The following is a 22,093-nucleotide window of genomic DNA, read 5'->3' as shown; positions in this document are numbered from 1 at the left end:
TGGAGTGGTGCTTTTCTTTACTGGGACAACAGTGCTGTGCTGCTTGAAAGCTGCTCTCCTGGCTGGGCATCTCCTCGTGCCTCTGCCGCCTCTTCTTCGGCTGCCGTGGACCCTTTACCCTGAACTCGGGAAAGGGCGGGGGGGGGGCGGGGCCGAAATGTTATACAAGGACCTTTAAGGCCAAGGGAAATCAGTTTAATTTTATAATATATCATTCGGTTGTCTCAGCTCATCTCCCAGGCATTTACACAATTCACAGTGACCACCTGTGTGACTTGCAGACAGCCTGCTGAGGGCTCAGCCCAGGGCGGAGGCTGGCTTCCAGTCTCGGTGGCTTCCTCCATCAGATGATCCCACACAAAGCGAGACACTGGAAGGACAGCCCCTGGCCATGCATGATTGCTTTGTAGAACGCATGGTCCCCAGAACCCCAGGGTTGGCACAAACAGCTGCCGCCAGAGCAGAGCCCTGCACCCTGGGGGGCGACCTGGGCCCAGAGCTGCAGACGCTGCAGGAGGCAGCTCAGCTTCCTCCCTGCCTGCCCAGAAGCACTTACTTTCTGACGGACTCTGGAGCGGAGGCGCGTGTACAGGGTCTCGGCTGGGCTGCACCCCGCGGGCCCCTCCCGCCTGCTCCGGCCTCAGCCGCGTCTCCACGCAGAACAGGCCAGCTTCCTGCAGCCCGCAGGAGGGCCCGGTCTCGGAGCTACCCTGCTTCTCTAAATGCCGAGTGCTTCCCTCAGGCTGAGAGGGTACAAACGTGTCCCAAGTCCAAACCCTGTCCCTTGTTCCACTGTGGGGTGAGACTTGGGGGTGCTGCCAGAGGGAAGCGGGGGCGGTCTGCCTGGAAGACGGAAGCCTTTCCCCACTGGGGTGCTTGCAGCTGCCGGGTTCCACCTGGCTTTCTCTGTCCTCAGTAAGGATCCAGTCTCACCTCCAACATGCACCTTCTGACAGACGGGGCTGAAGGTTCTCCCCTAAGGCTGCCACAGGTACTTAAATCCACCAACAGGTTGAGCTGCCCAGACCCTGTTCCCTGCAGTCGCAGCTGTCAGATGTCGTCTTCGACGGTGCCACTGTGCTCACTGAGGAGATACCACTTGAGCCTGTCGGGCAGAGGCAGGGCCTTGACCTTCGCGTCCACAGGCCACGGCTGAAGGTAGAGCCGGATGTAAACGCGACACAGGTGCTTGAGGGGTGGGGGGTAGCTCTCCAGCTGCCTCAAGGAGAAGTGAAGGGCCTGGATCTTGTCTGCCAGGCTGCCCACGGGATGGATATCGAAGTTTTCAGGCAGCTGGAGTTTGTGGGAATTAGTCACCATGAGATCCAGGACGGTCTCAGCTTTGCGCAGCAGGTCCACGTGACTCTCGTCCTCCGCGCAGCCTGGGTGGGAGCAGAGCCTCTCGAAGATGATGTGGAAGCCGGACCAGCAGGACGCGCCGTGGAGGGAACAGTTATAGGCGGCCCCGGACTCCAGCAGGAAGCGCAGGAGAGGGAAGTGCAGCTTAAAGCTCTTGAGGCAGATGTGCGTGAGGGACTCGTGGGCCGGGCACTCGCTGGGGTCGGCGCCGTGAGCCAGCAGCAGCTGCGTTACTTGGAAGCAGAAGCGGTTGATCAACTGGGCCTCCTCTTTGTCACCTCCCACCGTCTCGCCCAGCAGAAAGATGATGCAGGTGAACACCGTGTCCCCGTCTTTGGTGGTAGCCTTGACATCCGCCCCTAGAAGAACCAGGAGGGAGAAGAGACGGTGGGAGGAGGCCTTAAACCCTGGCAAAGCAATGCTTCGTGTTCCAGGGGGCAGCATGGAAGGACAAGGCTCACCTCCTTCCAGCAAGAGGCGGATGTTCTCAGTGTTGTGGATTTGCACCCCGTCACTGCTGGCCAGAGCATGGAGCAGAGCAGTCTTTCCTAGGGAGGGAGAGTGAGTGGGGGGCAGTGGGAGGCCGGGAAGCCGAGGTCAGGCCAACCCCAGAGGTGGAAGGGAAACACAGACCCTCGGGACCAGAAAACGAACTTCAATAATGACTGACCTCTCTCACCTGGGGCTGAGGGTGACAGGTTTCTTTCTTTTGAATTTTTTGAATTTATTTATTTTTTACATAGCAGGTTCCCACTAGCTATCTGTTTTACACATGGTAGTGTATACATGTCAATCCCAATCTCCCAATTCATCCCACCACCAGCCCCCCTGCCACTTTCCCCCCTTGGTGTCCATACGTTTGTTCTCTACATCTGTGTCTCTGTTTCTGCGCGGAGGATGACAGGTTTCTGGCCATTCTCACTCCACTCACACAAAAATGGGAACAGAAGGGCCAGGGAAAGCAGGACTTTTCTAGACCCTGAGATGCTACCTGAGACCCAGGCTGGGTCTCTCCCGACAGGGAGCCCCGTCCCTCAGAAGCTGAGCACACAGGTACCCCATTTCCTCCTACAGATGCCCTTACGGGACCGATGACGCACTGCCTCTCAAGCCTCGGCGAGTCAGCAAAATGCACCAGTGTGCGCCCGGCCGTGCTGTGCCATCAGAGGGGCCGCCTCCAGCCTGCCTGCCAAGCCATCGCCCCGGGTTACCCTGGGTAACCCCACAAGGCAATTCGGCCCAGGCCCACCCTGCTCCTCTACAGGAGGCACCCACCATGCTTGTCGGCCGCGTTGACATCTGCTCCAAGGTCCAGGAGGCGCTGCAGGCAGGGTAGGCGCTCCGGCTCCTCGCTGGCCAGGTCCAAGGGGCTGCTCTCGTGGATCTGAGTCAAGAAAGCACAGCCGCGTCGGCCCGGGGGCCTGTGAGCTGCTCAGGGCCCCGACCACATCCCCCCTTCAGAGCAGGCCGGACCTGGCTCTTACCCGGTCCCTGCGGTTAATGTCGGCCCCGTGGCGCACCAGCAGCTCCACCATGTCAGGCTGGTTTCGCAGGACGGCGATGTGCAGGGCCGTGTAGTAGGTGACCGGGTCTGAGGGCACAGACACAGCTTAGGTCAGTCCTGCCTGTCGGCACATTCTCGCAGGGTCCCAGGACCAGCCTGGCAGCCCAGCCGCAGTGCTCCGACCTAAGGGCTCCCAGCACCACAAGGGGTCGGGACACAGCTGTCTTCGTCGGACAGTGCATGGAGTCAGGCCTAGGTTTGGATCCTGGGGCTGTTCTGATTAATGGACATCGTACTTAATCCGGGTCTTAGTTCCTTCTGTAAAATGGGACCTAAACAGGGCTGTTGGGAGGAATACACAGAGTGACAGCTCCGTAAGTCTTGCAATAAAAGCCAAGTTCTCACAGCTGGGTCTCCCAGTGGCTGACTTCACAATGCCTCCCCCACCTCTCTCAGCTCTGTGACCCTCCAGGAGCCTAGAAGCCTCTGAGCCTGTCCTCAAATGGGGAGGGGAGACACGCCTGGCCACATCCTGTGTCAGCACAAAACCCCCAAGTCGGCCCCAAGTCAGCCCTGCATGTCTCCTGGCCGACTCTGCCTGCCCTCCCAGGGTGAAAGCGAAGAGGGAAGGAATAATGGCTCCATCACCACCCCCAGCACACAAGCTAGAAGCCAACAGCGTCCTGCTGTCATTTATGCCCAGTGAGTCTTATCTGTTTTCCCCTCTCCCTGTGGCAAGAACAAGAATGCAAGGTGGCTCAGAACGAGTGTCAGAAAATTACATTCCCTGAGCTCTGGGCACAGCGCCAGCAGCCACATTTTCACATTAATGGAGGCAGGGATTTAGCTGGGAGCTGGGGGAAAGTTTGCTAAAGCAATCACATGGTAGAAGCAGTGACAAACTCGCTCTTGATCAGAGGTGGTTAAGGGCCATTTGAAAGCCCGCAGGGGGATGGGAGGCCACCCAATGTGGGTGTCCTTAGTCATCACCCGTGACATAAATGAGGGAAGTATCTCCCAAGAGAACAGTAAAAGCAGACCCCGAAGGCTTGGCCGCCCACCCAAAGCAGGGCCACACTTAAGCCACCTACCCACCCCGGTCCCTCTGGGCTCCAGCTGACCTTCGAAGTTGAGGTTGGCCCCATTCCGCAGGAGAACGTCAGCTGCGCGCGTAAGTCCCAGCTCAGCCATCTTCAGCAGGGCGTTGCTCACGCCTTCCTGGTAAAATGGAGAGTGGGCTTTTCTCTCCAGCAGCTCAGTGAGAACGAGGATCCGGCTCTCCTCGCTGGCGACATAACTGGGCCTGGGGCAGGAGAGAGGCAGACCAGTTGAGGGTGGGAACAGCAGCGGGACCAGCTGGCTGGGTACCCTGTGGGCAGGTGGCCTTTAGTCTCCTGCTGTCACACACAGGCAGGGCCCTGGCTCCGTGGGGCTGAAAGTCTCTTTAGAAAAGGTCAGTGGTAGAGAGGGCCAAGCTGGATCTGCTCACTGGAGCAGACTCCTCGGGTTTGCTGAGAAAGGACTGGGGCTGTCTTCAGCCTCCCTCCAAGCGGCCCAGAGAATCTAGCCCCTGGCTTGGGTACAAAGCCTCATACACCTGGGCTGTTGGCACTGAAGGGAACTCTTGTGGCCAAGATCAAGTACCAGACACTGACACCCTCCCACCGCAGACAGTGACTGTCCCTGAGCGGCAGAGGATGCCAGACCAGCCCAGGCAACCCTACAGCCAGGGCAGTCAGCAGACCTCCTCCCTCGCTCACACCCAGGGACGTCTGGTGTTCCGAAGGCTGAGCGCACACAAAGTCCCAACCCACCTACCTCCCTCGCCAATTCCAACGGGTCCTCAAAACGCACACCTGATCCCCCTTTCCTCTGCTCTTTTCTCTGTTCCACCTAATACACTATTTACTTAAGTTCACTTATGACTGTCGGTCTCTCTCCTCTGGAGCACAAGCATCATGAAGGCTGGGGGTTTAGCTCACTGACGTAGCCCTGAACGATGCGCTTTCTAACACCGTTCCCACCGGTTCACGGATAGACCCGCGCCTGTGCAAACTCGGCCATGGAAAGCGCATTTCGCACTGCTCACAGATTCCACCCTGCTCCTCTGCAACTCCAGGTGGAGGGCACAGGACAGGCAGGGCGCAGGGTGGGGCCCTGAGGCGGAGGCCCTACCGACACCCCACCCTCCGGCCCTGCCTGCGCTAGCTGGGAGTCCTCACCACCGCCGTCTGTCTTATCTGTCAGGTGGGGACACCGCCCGCCTCGCCCCGCCATGTTTGTAGTGACAATGAAAGGGATGCAGCTCCGGGTCGGAGGCGGGAAGGGAGCGAGTTACCCGTCCAGGGGCTCCTGCCGCTCGGGGTCCTGGATGCCCAAGGAGCCCAGAATCGCATCCACTAGCGGCTGGTACTCGAAGATAATCCTCCGGAAGCCGTGCAGGAACGGCATTGCGGCGGCCGCACCTTCCGCCGAGGCCGAGACGCCGATTGGGCACGTTCCGGGGGCCGCGATCTCGGCCAAGCTTGGCCACTGCTGGTCCAGTCCCCTCGCCGGCCAACTGCACCGCCCAACCAACTGCTCCGCGCCGGAAGTAACACTGGAACTTCCGGCCCGCTCCGGCCTGGGAAAGAGAGCGGGGGACGACAGCGCCCTCTGCGGGCTGGGAGGACCGCGGCGCGACTGGGCGCGCCAACTGGGGGTGTCTGCGGGGCGGCCCTGGGGGACTGCAGGGCGCGGACCTGCAGCCCAGCCGGATCCCAGCCCTTGGAGGGCCCGTCCCTTGCCTGCCCGGCCCGGCTCCGCCCTGCGATCCCGCCCGCGGCCGCTGGGCGTCGTCCGAGCTCCGCCCATTGAGCGAGCACACCGGCTTGACCCCTGTCCAACTCCTTCCCGCGGTGGAGGTGACTCGAACTCCCGGCGCCCGCGAGCCGCCATGGACTCGGGTCGGACCACGGCTGGGCCTGGCTCTCGCCTCGCCCCACGCTGACTGGACCACACCCAACCCGACGGGCGATGGGGATGATTCCTGAGTCTCTGTCCCCTGGAGCTCCTGGCCCCGCAGGCTGCCGTCTCCTTCCACTTTCCGCCTTGATGGACTCAATGAACTTCAATTTCTTCATCTGTATAATGGGGATAATCAAACGCACGCGAGAACCTGGATCAAGAGCTCTGTCACTGTGGGTGGAAGTGAAGTCTAGCAGGAAAGAGCCCAAGCCTGGGGCCACTTTTCTGGGGTGTAGGCATCCGGCCTTGGGCCTCGCATTTGAACCTCCACAACCTTGAGGCCCACAGTGGAGCCCTGATGTCTTCGTGATTCTGGAAAGTCCGTTATGAAGAGGTGCGCCAGTCCCAGCTGTGCCCGTGGCAGCCCTGGTCTCCCATCTACCCCCACTTCCACCACATGGGCGTGGGAGCTCTCCCGCCTGGCACCTGTCAGAGGCAAGCGTTGTTGAGCGAAGTAGAAAACGTTTAGAGATGAATTTAAAGACAACCCCGTGTGTCTATGATTAAATGTAAAAAGATAGATAGAATAAGGCTCCCCTGCCAAGAGCAAAAACAGTCTTAGCAAGAAAACCCAGTCCAAGGTATTCCAGGTCCAGCTATGGGGACCCAGCAGCGTGGAGTACACAACAGGGGCTGGAGAATTGCTCACTGTTATTATTGTTCAGTTTACAAGGTGGTTGTGCGTATCAAGTGATGAGCTATTAAAATCCCCATCAGGCCTCAGAAGGCCTCGTTTTGCCTGCCCCTCCGTTGCCTAAAGGAGCAAGAAAGAGGGGTGGGGTTTAAGCCCTGTTAGGACAGGCCAGCTTAGGGGGGCTCCAGACCAAAGGGTCCCTGGTTCCCAGCACACATCTGCCTTGGTTCTCACTCCAGGAAGAAGTATCTTCTCCTTAAGTGAAATTGGGACATTTTTTGCTCACGTCGCCGATTTCCAGCTTGTCTGGTAAAATCAGAACATCGGGCACCTGGGCCCAAATCCCTATCTGGCGACAAGGTGCATCCGGATGGGGGTTTGCTCTGAAGTGCCTCAGCCTCCCCAGATATTACCCTGGGGGTTTGGGAATGTCTGCCCCTGTCTGAAGGATCCACACCCCACCCCTCAGTTGATCCCCAGGCCCTGAATGGTGCAGCAGCCCCCAGGTTTCACAGCCCTATTTGATCCCGGGTCACTTGCTCCATGGCGCAGGTGAGAGCCCTGAGGGGCCTGGAGAAGGCTAGAGCACGTGGAGGTAACTGGAGGAGGCCCACCTAGAATGGGGTCCAGGGCAGAACTGGGAGTGGTGGGCACAGCCCGGTCTGAGGCCAGCTTCTGCCCTGGCTTCATAAGGCCGTGGTAACAAAGCACCACAGACTGGATGGCTTCAAACAACAGAAGTGTATTCTCTCCCAGTTCTGGGGGCCGGAAGTCTGACGTCAAAGTGTAGGCAGGGCCGTGCTCCCTCTGAAGACACTAGGGAAGGTTCTGGCAGCCCCGGGCATGGCTTTGCTTGTGGCAGCGTCACCCCAATCCCTGCCTACCTTTGTGTTCACGTGGCCTTCTTCCCTGTGTCTGTCTCTCTGTCCAAATCTCCCTGTCCTTCCTAAATGGCGCCAGTCACTGGATTTATGGCCCACCCTAATTCGATGTGAATTCATTTTAACTTGATTACCTTTGCAAAAACTTTATTTCCAAATAGGATCACTGTCATAGTTTCCACAGGGTTAGGACTTGAAAATATCTCTTTGGAGGACACAACTGAAGGTGCTCCAATGGATGACCCCAGGCACGGCCCTTCTGGTCTCTGGGCCTCAGTTTCCCCACCTGTAACCTGAAGGCCCTTCAGCTCTGACAGTGTTGGAGCCAATGAAGAGGTCCTTGATGTCACCGATGGGCTCTACCACCAAGAAAACTATAACTGTCTTGTGATTAGGATGGTGACAATCATGAATCCACTTTTTTTTTTTTTTTTTTTGGCTGCCTTGGGTCTTCGTTGCTGCGCGGGGGCTTCCTCTACTTGCAGTGAGTGGAGTCTACTCTTCGTTGCGGTGCATGGGCTTCTCATTGCGGTGGCTTCTCTTGTTGCGGAGCACGGACTATAGGCACGTGGGCTTCAGTAGTTGCAGCACATGGGCTCAGTAGTTGTGGCGCATGGGCTTAGTTGCTCCACGGCATGTAGGATCTTCCCAGACCGGGGATCAAACCTGTGTCCCCTGCATTGGCAGGCAGATTCTTAACCACTGCGCCACCAGGGAAGTCCCAATCACAAGTTAACTTTTATTTACTGAGCGCTTTTGATGTGCCAGGCACTGTGCTAAACACTTGACATACTAATCTTAATACACACCCCCTAAGTAGGTGATGGTATTAAACCCGTTTTCAACAAGGAAACTGAGGCTCAGAGAGGTTTGGGTGCTTGCCCGATGTTAAACAGCTAGGTTGGGACTTTAACCCAAGGTTGGGGGAGCTCTTCCATATACCTGGCCTCAGGTGCCCTGCAGTTCCTCTGGTTCTGGGCCTGAGAGGGTCTGGATATGCTGGAGGGAGGGGCTGAGCACTGCTCTGTCACAGTCCTTGGGCACCACACCATGGAGCAGGCCCTGTCGCCTGCCCGTCTCCTAGGCTCCTATCTTTAGAAAGCTCCATGACCCATGACCTCCTTCCTATCAGCAAGGGCAACCCTGTTTCCTCCATCTGCCTCCTATTAAGGCTCTGTCGCTCAGAGCCTCTCATTTCAGCTCTGAACCTTCTCTTTTTTCCCTGCCACTGCCTCTCACTGCCCTGTCAGCCCGGCTGCTTCCTGATGCCCAACTCCAGGGTTCTTAGCAGGCTGGGGTTGGGGGGCTGGGGCCAAGCACCCAGTGCTCAGACCCTGGCAGCGTCTGTCCCTGCCTCCTTCTCCTGGGGCAGTTTGGGAGTCACTCTGACTATCCAATGCACAGAGGGGGATAACCTTCATATATAAAGAACTGTTAAAATCAACAAGAAGAAGGCAAAAACACTAAGAGAAAAATGGGCAAAGGATATACACAGGCAAGTCAGAAAGGATGAAAAACTACTGTCAACAAACATAAGGAGAGAAGTTTGGCCTCTCTAGCCCAACACCAACAGTGATAATAGCTGACATATAAGACTTACCATGTGCTTGACTCTTCCCTATAGCAGCTCAGCAAAGCAAGTTACAGAACAGTAGGTACTCTCTGATCCCACTTAGGAAAAAGTGGTGTGTGTGTGTGTGTGCACGCGTGTGTGTATGCATTTGCTCGTGGGCAGGAGTAATTCTTGACGACCCTGTGCTGAGATATGAGTGGTGATTGTTTCTGGGTGCTGGGATCTGGAGAACTTTGATCTTCTTTGTGCTTCTCTGTGTCTTCTACCTTCTTACCAATGAATGTGTCTTACCTGAGACTGAATCAGCCAGAGGCAGGGGATCAGGCCCTGCACACTTTTACACCTGGGGTTGAAGGTAAGGCCGTGAACACCAGGGCAAGGTCCGTCCACAAAACCTTTTCTCCTCCCAACTCCACCTAGTGGCATCCTTCCCAGCACACAGGCCTTCCTGAATCCCGCACCCCTGGGCACCCCCCCCCACTGCCCTCCCCAGTCCTTGGGTACCTCAGGGCCCAGCCTGATCATATGAAGGATACGTTGATGACAGCAGCAGCCTTTGGTGCAGTGAGTCCTGTGCCTTGGGAATCAGATTAGAAGCTCAGCACGGATGTCTCATCAGCTCGTCATAACGCTCCAGGAAGGAAGTGACAGCAGGATTCCTGTGTCATAGTCTGGGAGACCGAGGCTCAGAGAGAGAACTGACCAGCTCCAGGGCAGCTGGCTAGCGAGGGGCCTCCGGGACTCGATCCCGAGCCTAGCCCTTAAGGGCTCCCTGGACCCTGGCTCAGGACACCTGGCCCTGCCCAGCCACGGTCCCCTGCACTCTCTCCTGCTTCCCTCCCTCACACACTCATGCTCACCGGTTCACACCCTCACACAGATTCTCACACACAGGAGCCCTCACACACCGACATGTGCTTGTGACACCACATTCACACTCAGAAGACGTTCTCACACGCAAACACTCACTTGCTCAGACACACAACCATGCACGCTCGTTCACACACACACACACACACACACACACGCTCAGGGCAGGGGCTGCAGGAGGGGTGGTGTCACGGCCCCGGCCCGGCACCCCACCTTCCTGGTGCCCCCTGTCCACGAGGGGCAGTCGGCAGCAAGGTCTGTCTCTTATAAGGCCCTGGAGAGAGAAATTGAGTAAAAGGCCCCCCTTTTATTTCTCTCTCTTTTTTTTTGATTTGGCAGAGTTTCCATAAAGTGAGATATTTGGAAAACGCAGCAAATCTGCCGCAAGGAATATGCTTCCCCCTCTCCTTGGTGGAACCTCCAGCTTCAGGCCTGGCAGCGGGAGCAGCAGGCGGCCTGGGCGGACTCCTCCAGTGCCGTCTGGGGGCCACCGCCCTGGGCTTCCTTCTGCCTGCGCCCCTCCTCCTCAGGCCGGCCTCCCTCCCTCTCCTTTCCCCTCCCCCACACCTGACCCCGCCCTGACCCCTGACCCTCAAGACCCCAGGAGGCCTGGCCTGCTTGGCCCTGTTTGGCCACCGTCCCCATGCTGAAGGGCCTGGTCCTCTGTGAGCTCAGGGAGGAGCTGAGGGACCAGGGGACCGGGATCCGGAGTGGGTGGCAGGGCCTCAGCTGGGCCAGGGAAAGACTTTCCTGTCCCCCCCTCATTCCATTTGCTCCCCAGCACCCAGGAGCATTTTGGAGACCCCGACACCCAGGGACATCTCTGCTCCTCCCCCTGCCACCTGCGCCCTCCAGGAAATCCGGCCCTGCTGGCCAGAGTCCCCTGCTCCAAGGGCAGCCTCCTCCCTGACTTATCCCCCCACCCCATTCCACACCCAGACACTGCCAGGTGGTCCCGATGCCTGGCCAGGTGTGGGGCCTGTGAGAGCCAGTTATGGGCTGGGTCAGGCCCTGGTGAAGCCTCAGGTGGGCAGCCCAGAACCTCAGAGGGGAAGATGAGGGATCCTCCCTTTCTCTGCCATCCTTGTGTGCCCACATCAGAGGCCCCACCTGACCCCCATCCTCTTCCAGATGAGGTGGGTCCTTAGGGATTCACCCAGGAGAACAGGGTGAGAAGGTGCTTACAGCCTGTCTTAGTCAGCTCGGGCTGCCGTACAAAGTACTATAGGTTAGGTGGCTTCAACAACATATATTTATTTCTCACAGTTCTGGAGGCTGGGAAATTCAAGATCAAGATGCCAGTAAGGTAGGTTTCATTCCAAAACCTCTTCTCTGGGCTTGCAGGTGGCCACCATCTCCCCATGCACTCACATGACCACATCCTGGTCTTATAAGGGCACTAATCCCATCACGGGTGCTCCACCCTCATGACCTCATCTAACCTAACTCCTTTCAGTGGGCCCACCTCCTAATATCATCACATTGGCGGTTAGGGCTTCAACATATGAATTTGCAGGTTGGGGAACGCAAACATTCAATTCACACAGAGGCCCTCAGGCCCCTCGCCTCAAGACAGGAGGGAGTCTGGGGCCTGGGCTCTGGCCTGGCCCTCTCTCAGCCTCACTGCCTCACTGGCACAAGAAGATGGTGGTTGCAAGGCTCACCTAGATTCCTCCCCACTCCAGAAGTCAGGGAGGGGTCCTACTGAGAGTGACCCTTAGCTTCACGTGGGGGAACCATCCCAGGTCTCTCCCTGGCACAGCCTCTCCACCTAAATGCTGATCAGCCTGCCTATGCCTTTCCTGTCCCTGGCAAGCAGGTATGTGTGATCTTGGACCGGGCCTTGCCCTCTCTGAGTCTTGGTCTATCTCACTGCCACATGGGTTCGGAAGGGTGCCCAGGAGGTCCGAGCCTGCCCCATCTCTGGCTGGTCTGTGAGCCCAGAGTACTGATCCCAGACTCCCCATCTGACCCCTGCTGGCACCCACGTGGTATCAGTCCCCAGCAGGCCGGCCCAGAGGCAGAGCTCATGGGAGGGGACCACTGGGCCCCCTCCAGCCACTGCAGCTTGGCCCAGGCAGGTTCTGCCAAGGATAGGCTCGGGGGTGGGGGTCGGGGGGGGCAAGGCTCAGAGCCCTTGGGGATGGAGGGGGGCAGAGGTGGGCGCAGGACGGGTCCTTTGTGCTCTGGGGAAGCCCCCTATTCCACCCCCCTGGCCCTGCTTGGCAAAGCTGACGGCAGGAAGAATCCCGTCGGCCATCCGTCAGGGAGACAGAGTGGGCCCGTTCAAGGAGGGGAGCCGGGAAATTTGATCATTAAGAAACCCTCCTGGCTGTCTGGGGGAATTTAATTAAATTGCTGGAGAGGGCTGTGAGAGAGAGCCACATCTGGAACCAATATGTAGGCTTTGATTTTTTTTCCCTCCTCTCTCTCTCTCTCTTTCTCTCTCATTCCCTCCCTCCCTCTTCCCATCTCACCGCTGTAAAAGGGAACACAGGAGAGCCCTAGAGTACTGGTTCCTCTGGGACACGATTCCTGGCAGACAGAGACAGAGGGAAACCAGAGGCAATGAAACCGTGGTGGAGGCCCAGACAGAGGCAGGAGAGGAGCTGGCTGAACGCTGAGACAGAGGCAGGGACGGGAGAGCCAGGAAAGAAGAGGTGGGGCGGGTGGCCGGGCGGTGCCCGGGGATGTGGCCTCAGAGGCGTCGGCAGTGACAGGAGGTAAAGGTCTACTTCACAGACCAAGGCAGTAGGTCCCAGAAAATCCCAGAAAACAACATGCCAGGCCAAGGGTCCCTCAGGTAGCCAGCATTTATCAAGCCCCTGCCCTGCTTGAAACACATCGTGGCTGAATCCTCCCGACACCCCTGAGGTGTAGCTACAGATGAGAGGGAAGTGACTTCCCCAAGGTCACAGAGCACATGAGTGCCAGTGCCGTGGTTTGATCCCAGGCCTGTCTGATACTGTCTAGATGTGCTGCCTGGGTCACTGTGATGGTAATCGCTTCCCTGGGCAGTCAGTGCTGGGCCCAGGTATAGGCTCTGGGGAGAAACAGTCAGTCTCTCCGGGCCAGAGTTGGCTAAGAGAGGAGGTGTAGACAGAGGCCTTGGGGTCTCTCTCTTGCCCCTGTGGAACAGGACCCTCCAGGCCCCAGGCTGCAGCCCGGAGCTGGGTCAGAGCGGGTGCTCATGGGCACGGGGACGGGTGGGCGGCTTCCCAGCCTTGAGCCCCGTGGCTGAGCCATCTGACGCTGGCCTAGTCCCCTTTAAGCCAGACTCCTGCATGTTAGCAATCCTGCCCCTGGTCTCCAAGCTTACTGCCCCCTGCCTCCCCCAGGTCCCAGAGTCCCCAAAAGGCCCCCAAGGCTCCTGCCAGCCAGGGCTGTAGGGGAGGAAAAGGGTCTCCACTCCGGGGTGACCACTCCTGGGCTAATTCCCTTCCTTCCCTAAAACCCAACACCTGCCCTGCAGCCTGTGCAGCCTGGGGGCCCTTCTCTGATTCCTCTTCCCCCCGCCCCGCCCCCCCCCCGATGGCTGAAGTTTACCCCGAGTTCCGTATCCATCTTCACTCTTCCTCTGTAGGGCAGGAGCCAGCTCCAGCGTGGTCCGCAGCTTAACCCCGGGTCTAGCCCGGAGCAGGCAGAGGAAGGAGCATGGTGCCTATTTGTGGAATGGATATCTCATGACCTTGGTACCTGCGGAGCAGTTGAAAAATGTAATTCAAGCTCTTGGCTTGGAGAGGAAGGTGAGACACAGCAGGACCAAAGAGGATGCTTGGAACAGGTAAGGTTGGAGGCTCTGGGCATCCTTTGCACATGCTGGGTCTCCTGCCTGGCTACCCCTAGACTCTGTCTCCTGTCACCTGCTAAATCCTGCTCAAGCTTGAAGAGTCAGCTTCCTTAGGGAAGCCCTCCCTGATGCCCCTCCCCCAGCCCTCTCCCCCGTGGAGCCCGGACCTGCTTACTTCTCTGTTGAGATTGGCTTATTGACTTCTCTGCAGGACTGGGCTGTCTGGGTCACCACTCTATCCCCAGTGCCCCAGCCGGCTCCCAGCACTGGAAGGCATTCAATTAAAAAACGTGTTGATAGAGGTACTAAGCCCTGCGTTTGGGTGAACCAGCCTGTGAGCTGGGGTGGGCTGGGGGAGGGGGGACAGGCCAGCTCCTGCCCTCAGGCTCTGCTCTAGGTTTGGGGGAGCAGTAGTGGTGGTGACAGTGGCCGCTGCTCTAAGTGGATGTGCTCTGCGGGCTGGACACCAGGCAGATGCTAGGGAGACCCAGCAGCACCTTCTTGCAGCCGCCAGGTGTGCATGTAGTTATCCTCCCAGTGAACAGATAAGTAAAGGAAACCTTAGGGAAACTGGGGAGATGGGGGAGGTTGGAAAGGGACCAAGTTGGGACCGGAACTCGGTTCTGTCTGGGGCGGTCATGTCAGTTCTGTCACTGACATAACCACAGAGCCATATTTCCTCGTGGGCCAGGGAAAAAAGGACCCCGAGGGGCCAGCACTGAGCAGCAGAGGCAGCTGGGGTGGAGGCGGGACGCGAAAGCCGAGGACCGAGGACCAGAGGCCAAAGGGCTGTACTAAGATCTGGGTGATCAGACGGGGTGAGGGCGCGGGCACACAGTGCAGCGATCGAGGCCCCGCTAAGGGGGGGCAGCGGGAAGAGACGGTGGCCGCCAAAGCAGCCGGACTGCAGGGCCATCCACCAGCCCTGCTAATCCGAAACAAACCAAGAGAGAGACTCGGCGTCCCCCTTGGAGGCCCTGACAGGGTGATGATGTACAGAGTTTTAAATAAATGTATCTCATTAGGGACGTGTTGTCTGGCAAGAGAACAATGATGCTCTTCCCCCCTCCCTGCCTCCCGTCCCTCCCCCCATAAGAAAAAAAGGAGAAAAAGGAGAAAAAAAAAAATCCAACGCTATAGCTAAAAAGGAAATTGCATTAATACAGATTGTTTTATTTAAAAAACCTTGACCTCCACTTCAAAAAAAGTCATTAGACATTCTCCTTCTCAAAGGCCGCCGGAGCGATTACAGGGGGGCCTGTTCATTTCTCAATGACTTACTGTTCCTGGCTGCTTGGGGAAATGTGTGAGGGATGGGGAGTAATTTAAGGCTCCCTGCAGAAAGGCGTGTAAATCTTTGCATGTCTAAAGAAACTTTACCAGACCGCTAAGTCAGAGGAAAAGAAAACTGGAAGAGTCCCCCACCGCCCCTCCTTTTTTTCCGTTTCTTTCCTTTGGAACCCTGATCTCTTTGATCGTAAAAATGGTCATATTTCACCCCCAAAATATCAACAATCAACGAACTAAGGAAGTGGGGGCCCTTGGAGAGTTTCACCGCCGATTAGGCCCTTGGTTTAATTATTTAACGCCTGCCCGGATAGTGCAGGCTGTGAACACACTCTCCTGGCGAGGGTTCAAGCGTGAGTTATAAATAATAACAACGATTAGATCCCCAATTAAGCTGGTGAGCGGAAAGCCTCAGGCCTGTCCTTCAGCCCCACCTTGTCCTCAGCCACCACGGGGGCCCCATCGTGCACAGGCCCTCACCCCCATGCTGAGTGCCGAGAAGAGCCTCGCGTAGTTCCACTCTGCTCTCTGCAGAATAATCACAGCAAGATGTTTCGGGGCCCGTGAGGGAGTGAGGGCAGGGGCCGAGGGCTCCGGAAGCCTTTGTGAAGCCTGGGGGCTGCCCTAGGCCTAGGCCTGTGCCCCTTGCCCTCGCATCCTTCCCTTGACTCCTGGGGAAGGCAGGGCGGGAGGGGGTAGGGGCAGTTCACCAAAAGAGAATTCTGGAGATCTGTGGGGTGGGGTGCGTCCCAAGTTTGGTCCTTTCCCCTCTGAGCCTCAGTTTGTCCACCTGTAACAGAAAAGAATTCTCCAACAAGGGCCAGCCTGGGAGTCACGTTGGTCCCAAGAGCGCAAAGCTCATGACTTGGAAGATGTCTTCGTTGGAACAGAGTGCCTGGCCCACCAGAGCTGAGCCTGTGGTGCTCCAGCTGCCGAGGTTGGACAGCAGCATGTCCTCGGAGAGTCCCACAAGGTCTATGGCCTGGTGCTCACTCAAAATGCCTCAGTATATAGTAGGTGCTCAATAAATCACTGTGGACAGTTCAGGACTGTTTCCCATTGGCCCATCTCCCTGTGAAGCCTACAGCAACCCCCCACCCAAGGCAGCAGAGGGGTTGTCATGGGTCCAGAGTGTAAGTCACATGGGCACCACACCGTACCGTATACTGGGAGCCCTGCACGCAGTAGGTCCTTAATAGGAGCTTGTCTTTGGCCCCAGACCCAGATCCAGGCCTGTCCCAGCCCTGGGGCACCCTCGGGCCCCCAAAACCGTCTGAATGCCATTGTGGCACTGGCCCAGGCATAGTGCACCACGCCAGCCAGGTGTGTCCTGGGCTGTAGGGAATCTGACCACCAGCCATTCAACCAGCCGTTCACTTTTGAAATAACCATATATGGAGCCCTACTGTGTGCTGGGTCAGGGCCTGCATCACTTCTCCTTTCTTCTCCTTTGCGGGCTCTGGGGACACAACGGTGAAAAAGATAAAGCAAGCAGTTTACAGACGGGAAGCTGAGGCTCAGAGAGGGAAGTACATGACCCAGAGTCACACAGCAGGTCCACAGCAGGCCGGCCTTGTATCCAGCCAAGTCTTCCCATTTAGGAGAAGTTCTCTCTGCCCTCTTGACTTTATCAAAGCCTTTTCTCACACTCATAGGTGCTGTTTATTGAATATTTTCCACATGCCGGGCTCGTGCTGGGATTTTTATTTACACAGATCATTTCATTTGATTCTCACAACAGCCCTGTGAGATAGGTGTCATTGTTACCTCCAATTTACAGATGAGGAAACTAAAACCCTGAGAGGTTAAGTGACCTAATCAATGTCACGCTGCTGGAAAATGTCCAACACAGGGCCACCGCATCAAAAAGATTTAAAATAAAACAGGAAAATGAAAAAGTCACGTGAAAGGAGAGGAAACGAGGAGTTAATACACTGACTTGCCACCTGGACAGATAGAGTTCTTGTGATTATGTCTTAACGTTAGCCCTGGGGTTCCTGGTGGCCAAGGCAGAAAGGGAAATGCAATGGGCTGTCCAAATCTCATTATTTGGTCTTTTTTTTTTTTTTTTTTTTTTTTTTTTTAGGAGAGACCATAATTCTTCAAGAGAAACAAACGAATTCCTAGCCCTAAATTCTCATGGGATAACTTGTTGTGATGGTTAGGAGCCTGACGAACTTACCAGGAGACAGATTAAGCTCTCTGAGTCTCGGTTTCCCCCTCCTCTCACGGTAGTTGTAAGGATGCTACAAAACAATATGGTTCGGTACATCACCTGGTTTACAGTAAGCCTCATTGAATATTAGCTCCCGCTATTATGGAACACATCTTTATCTTCGGATTTGCAGGTAGAGCAGAAACATTTTTCTAAGGGGTATAATATTTCAACCCTTGCCAAGAGCTGAGACCCAGTCACTTCAGCAGGATATCCTGGCTAGGAGGTCCTCAGGAAGGAAACTGAGGCTGGGAAAAGTTTGGGCAGTGAGCTGAGGGAGAGAACCAGATGTTCTGCCCCGTTGGGCTTGACTCCACTTCCCACAGGGTGGACCGGGGTCTGGGGTGAGCAGGGAGCCCTGCTGTGATAGCAGCCTGACACAATATTTACAGAACCCTGTGATCTGTCACGGTCACGCCTGGTCACATCTGAGTCACATCGTCCTGCAGTGTTTATGATTCCGCAGACGTGCAGCAGTGAACAGAATTTGGCCTGTGAGCCTCTGTGTGCTGTCCCTGCTAAACCATCTCTTTCAGAAGAGACTCTTGGGTTTGGGGCTAAGGGGGCTGATCAGGTGAACAGAAAAGCTGCAGGATGCCATGTCATCCTTGGTCTTTGTTTTCCCATCCATGAAATGGGCTTGGTCCTTTAGTGACTGACAGTCAAGTGTCTTGCAGAGGTTGTTACAGCAAAAGAATGGCCTGATTATAACTCCATAGGAAACAGAACCATTCCACTAGAAAAATGGGTCGTGACTATAAACAGACATTTTGCAAATCAGAAATACTAGTAGCCATCAAAGTAATAACCTAGATGGGAAAAGAATCTGAAAAAGAATGGATACGTATATGTATAACTGAATCACTTTGCTGTACACCTGAAACTAACATAACAGTGTAAATCAACTATGCTCCAATAGAAAATAAAAATGAAATTTTAAAAACTTAAAAATAAGTAAGCATTAAATATTCCCATTCAGTGATTAATTCAAGGTATGCAGATTAAAAGAAGGAAATTCCTTTAGAAATTTAAAATAAGTTATTATTATTAACCCTCTTCCGCTGTCTGAGGGCAGTATGATGCTAAGGAGAAAATGGGCAGAAACCCAGAGACATTGACAACAGGATACAGAGAAGACTCAAGGGCCTGTTCTTCATGCCCAGCAGTGGTGATGGGAGCAGCAAGGAAATGAGTACATGCTACCCAGTGGCTTCCTGAAGTTCCTGGTCCAGGGCATCGAGGAGCTGGAAGTAACAGTGTTGCTGATGTGCAACAGATCTTACCGTGCTGAGAGTGTTCAGTGTTTCCTCCAACCACTACAAAGCTGTCCTGGAAGGGAAAGCCAGCTGGCCATCAGACTCACCCATCCCAGCATGAGGCTGTGCAGCAAAGAAAGTGAAGAGACAGCTCACGTGCACATTTTATTCATGTTAAATAAAACCATAAAGACTGTGCCGTCAATAAAGAAAATTAATAAAATAGCTCATGCACTTCCGGGGTAGAAATTGATACAACTTTTTTGGAGGCTACATAGCAATATTATCAAAAGCCTTAAATCTTTTTCAGTATCTTTGACTCAGTGCATTAGTTGTCTATTTGCTGCTGTAACAAATGATCACAAACGTCGTGTTTATAACAGTACAAAGGCATTATCTTACCTTTGCGGAGAACAGAAGTCCTGGGCTAAAATCAAGATTCTGCAGGGCTGCATTTCTTTCTGGAGGCTCTAGGGAAGAATCTGTTTTCTTGCCTTTTCCAACGTCTAGAGGCTACACACATTCCTTAGTTCATGGCTGCTTTCCTCCACTTTCAAAGACAGCACTGCCCAGTCAAGTCTCTTATATTGCATTACTCCAGCACTGACTTTCCCATCTCTCTTCCAATTTGAAGAACGCTTGTGATTACATTGGGTCACTCAGATAATCTAAAATGTTCTCCCTGGGACTTCCCTGGTGGTCCAGTGGTAAAGAATCCACCTCCCAATGCAGGGGACTCAGGTTGGATCTCTGGTCGGGGAACTAAGATCCCACATGCCGTGGGGCAACTAAGCCCACGCGCCACAACTACTGAGCTCACGCGCCTAAACCAGAGAGCCCTAGCGCCGCAAACTACAGAGCCCACACACTCTGGAACCCTCGCACCACAACTGGAGAAGAGAAAACCCGCACGCCACAACTAGAGAGAAGCCCATGGGCAGCAACGAAGTCCCGACAGAGCCAAAACTAATAAATAAAATAAATATCTAAAAAAATGTTCTCCCTATTTTAAGGTCACCTGATAGGTAACCTTAATTCCATCTGCTACCTTAATTCCACTTTGCCATATCCACAAGTTCCAGGGATTATAATATGAACATCTTTGTGAGGTTATCTGCCTACCACATCCAGATATCCTATTTCTAGGTATTTATTATCAAGAAGATAACTATGGGGAATTCCCTGGCAGGCCAGTGGTTAGGACTTTGTGCTTTCACTGCCGGTGCCCGGGTTCGATCCCCGGTTGGGGAACTAAGATCCCACAAGCTGTGTGGCATGGCTGAAAAAAAAAAAAAAAAGAAAGAAAAGAAAATGACTATGGATATATATTAATAGGGAATAATGTATCACTAGGCTTTCATTAAAAATAGTGGTGGGCAAGGCTAATGACACAGTGTGCAAGTTATTAAAAAGTTAGTACAACATAGTTTGACTTTTATAACATATATAACTACCTCTCTCTATCTAAAATATAGATAAAAGCTAGAGAGATATACTCTAAATTTATTTTTAGCTCACTCTTTTTTCTTGTCTTATTGCTTCTTCTAGGTCTTCAATTCAATATTGAATAAATAGTATGATTATCATCAATCTCTTTCATTAAACCAACATATATATATGTAATACCTACTGTGTCTCAGAAATCTCTGGGAGTGGGATATATGTGTTTTTATTTTATTAATTTTATTTATGTTTTCTAAAATCTCCTAAGTATATTACTTCGGTAATAAGGGAAGTTAACTTTTTTTTTTTTCTTTTAAGCATGCAAGTTTTTGAGACTGGGGCAAATATGCAGTTTTACTCGTGGTCAGGCCCAGGATCCAACCTCCAACAGAGGCACCAGTTAAGGATCAGCTACTTCCTCATGGACTCCTCTTTGCAGGGCAGGGGCCGTCTCGGTTCCCTTCCCCTCCTCCCCAGCCCCACTGCCTAGAGCAGGGCCTGGCTCAGTAACCACTCGTTGAACAGAGAAGTTCCAAGGGATCCTACACTCCCTTCATTCCTTGCTCTGGGTTAGCGTCGTAGGATTTATCTAAATCACCATGGAAGTTATTTATCGTTTAGCTGTATCCCTTTCAGGTAATGAGTTCCATCCTTCCCAGGTTAACTGGAGTTTCCTTGGGTGCGTTTCCAGGCTACGTCAGTCCTGGAGCCCTTGCTCAAGGGCTGAGCTTTGGAACAGCCGTCTACGCCTCTTGCCCCACTCTGCCATCCCCGTACCACCCCGGCCACCAGCCCCAGGACTGGCAAGGGTCGTAACAACCTGACAACAACAGCATTGATAATGCCAAGTTCACAAGGATCCTTTTGAATTGGCCCTTTTATTATACAGATGACGGATCAGACTCAGAGAGGACCAGCACGTGACCTCCTCAGGGCCACACAGCTAGCAAATGGCAGTGAACAGATTCAAATTCATGTGTCCCCCGCCCACTCCCCCCAGCTCTAGAGTCTGAGTTTGCCATCACGGCCCTCCACTGCTTCTTGGAATAAATGTTTTAAAAATGGTAACTGTGAACACCAATTGAGTGCTCGCCAGGTATCAGGTGCCCCCCATATATCAACCTACGCAATCCTCCTTAGAGCCCATTTTACAGTTGAGGCAACTGAGAGGCAAGTGGATTGCTAAGGTCCACAGCTGGGAAGTGCAGGGTCTGCATCTGAACCCAGATGATGTCCAGGCCCTTCCCAGCTCTGCAAGCTGATGCTAACAGTGTTCTGTGTTCTAGGCCACAGGCCCAGGATTTCACCTGTGATGGAATCCCCACAGTGCCCAGGCGGTAGGTACTTCATTAGACCCCTTCTACAAGGAAGGAGCTGGGGCTCAGAAAGGGAAGGTGACAGGTTTGAGGTCACACAGCAGTGTATGGCAGACTGGACCTGGCACGTGGTCCTTGACACCAATGCTGTTCTGAACGCTGGGCTGTGTTTTTCCTGGGATAAGTACCCCCACCCTTGGCTGGCTGGGTGCTCCAGCAGGGGGGAGGCCCTTCTAGACAGTTCCAAGAGCCCAGTCACTGCCCCACCGTGCTCAGTCCCTTAGAAAGTCATTCAGCCACTTATATTGTGGGCAGTGCTGGGAACCCCCTGGTGCCACCACCTTTGCCAGTCTTTCTCACTGGACACTCGTTGGGGCAACATTCCAAAGAAGAAGGATCTCATCATCTTATCACCTCCAAATCCTCAACCTACCCACGCATGTGCCTCTCTGGATCGCTGTGGCTAATGCCACCTTGGGGGACATTCAGCCTCATCTTGGGGGTGATTCCTTTCTGGGAAGAACTCTCACTCATGCAGAACCTGGGCTGCTGGTCTGCAGGTTTTCAGGGGGTGCGTGCAGGGTGGGTTTGCTGTGCGTGAGTGGGGAACGGAGATTCTGAAGGCCTTCTCCCTGTGGGCTTATCTTTGTTGCTATAACATTACGGCTCTACAATGGTGGCAGGGACTTCAGAGGGCCAGGCCTCCAAGCAGCCTTCCTGGGGAAAGAACTGTAGCATCTGGAGGGCTTACAGTCTCAGCTTCACCACCGGGGGCATCTTTTCTGTGCTTTCCTTGCAAAACAAAAACAAGAGCAAAGACTCAGGCTGTCCTCTCTCTTTCCCTGTCACCCATCTGTCAGTCTGGCTGTCAGTCTGGCTGTCTATCTACCCTCTGGGTGTAAACTAGGAATTCTGGGGGGAAACTCTTTCCTCCCGGTTTGGTTTTCCTTGGGGAGGGC

The 22,093-nt window shown here is 54.5% G+C and overlaps 1 protein-coding gene across 2 annotated transcripts; it reads right to left on the bottom strand.

Annotated features, from left to right (window-relative positions):
- Positions 1-173: 173 nt before the first annotated feature.
- Positions 174-5,457, bottom strand: ASB6 (ankyrin repeat and SOCS box containing 6). 2 transcript variants are annotated; one of them, XM_067742993.1, is made up of 6 exons: positions 5,202-5,457; positions 3,985-4,166; positions 2,844-2,950; positions 2,635-2,743; positions 1,821-1,907; positions 174-1,718 (listed from the first exon to the last, which is right to left on the bottom strand). In XM_067742993.1, the coding sequence occupies exons 1-6, from the start codon at positions 5,312-5,314 to the stop codon at positions 1,051-1,053; spliced, it is 1,266 nt and encodes a 421-aa protein (XP_067599094.1). In that variant the 5' UTR covers positions 5,315-5,457; the 3' UTR covers positions 174-1,050. The 2 variants fall into 2 exon arrangements, with proteins under 2 accessions (XP_067599094.1, XP_067599095.1); XM_067742994.1 differs by lacking the exon at positions 2,635-2,743 and having other exon boundaries at positions 1,475-1,718.
- Positions 5,458-22,093: the final 16,636 nt, after the last annotated feature.

This window comes from Pseudorca crassidens, chromosome 7 (assembly GCF_039906515.1).
Source record: "Pseudorca crassidens isolate mPseCra1 chromosome 7, mPseCra1.hap1, whole genome shotgun sequence".
NCBI lineage: Eukaryota > Metazoa > Chordata > Mammalia > Artiodactyla > Delphinidae > Pseudorca > Pseudorca crassidens.
Note: the sequence above shows the minus strand (reverse complement) of the source record. Positions and strands in the feature narration are given on the sequence as shown.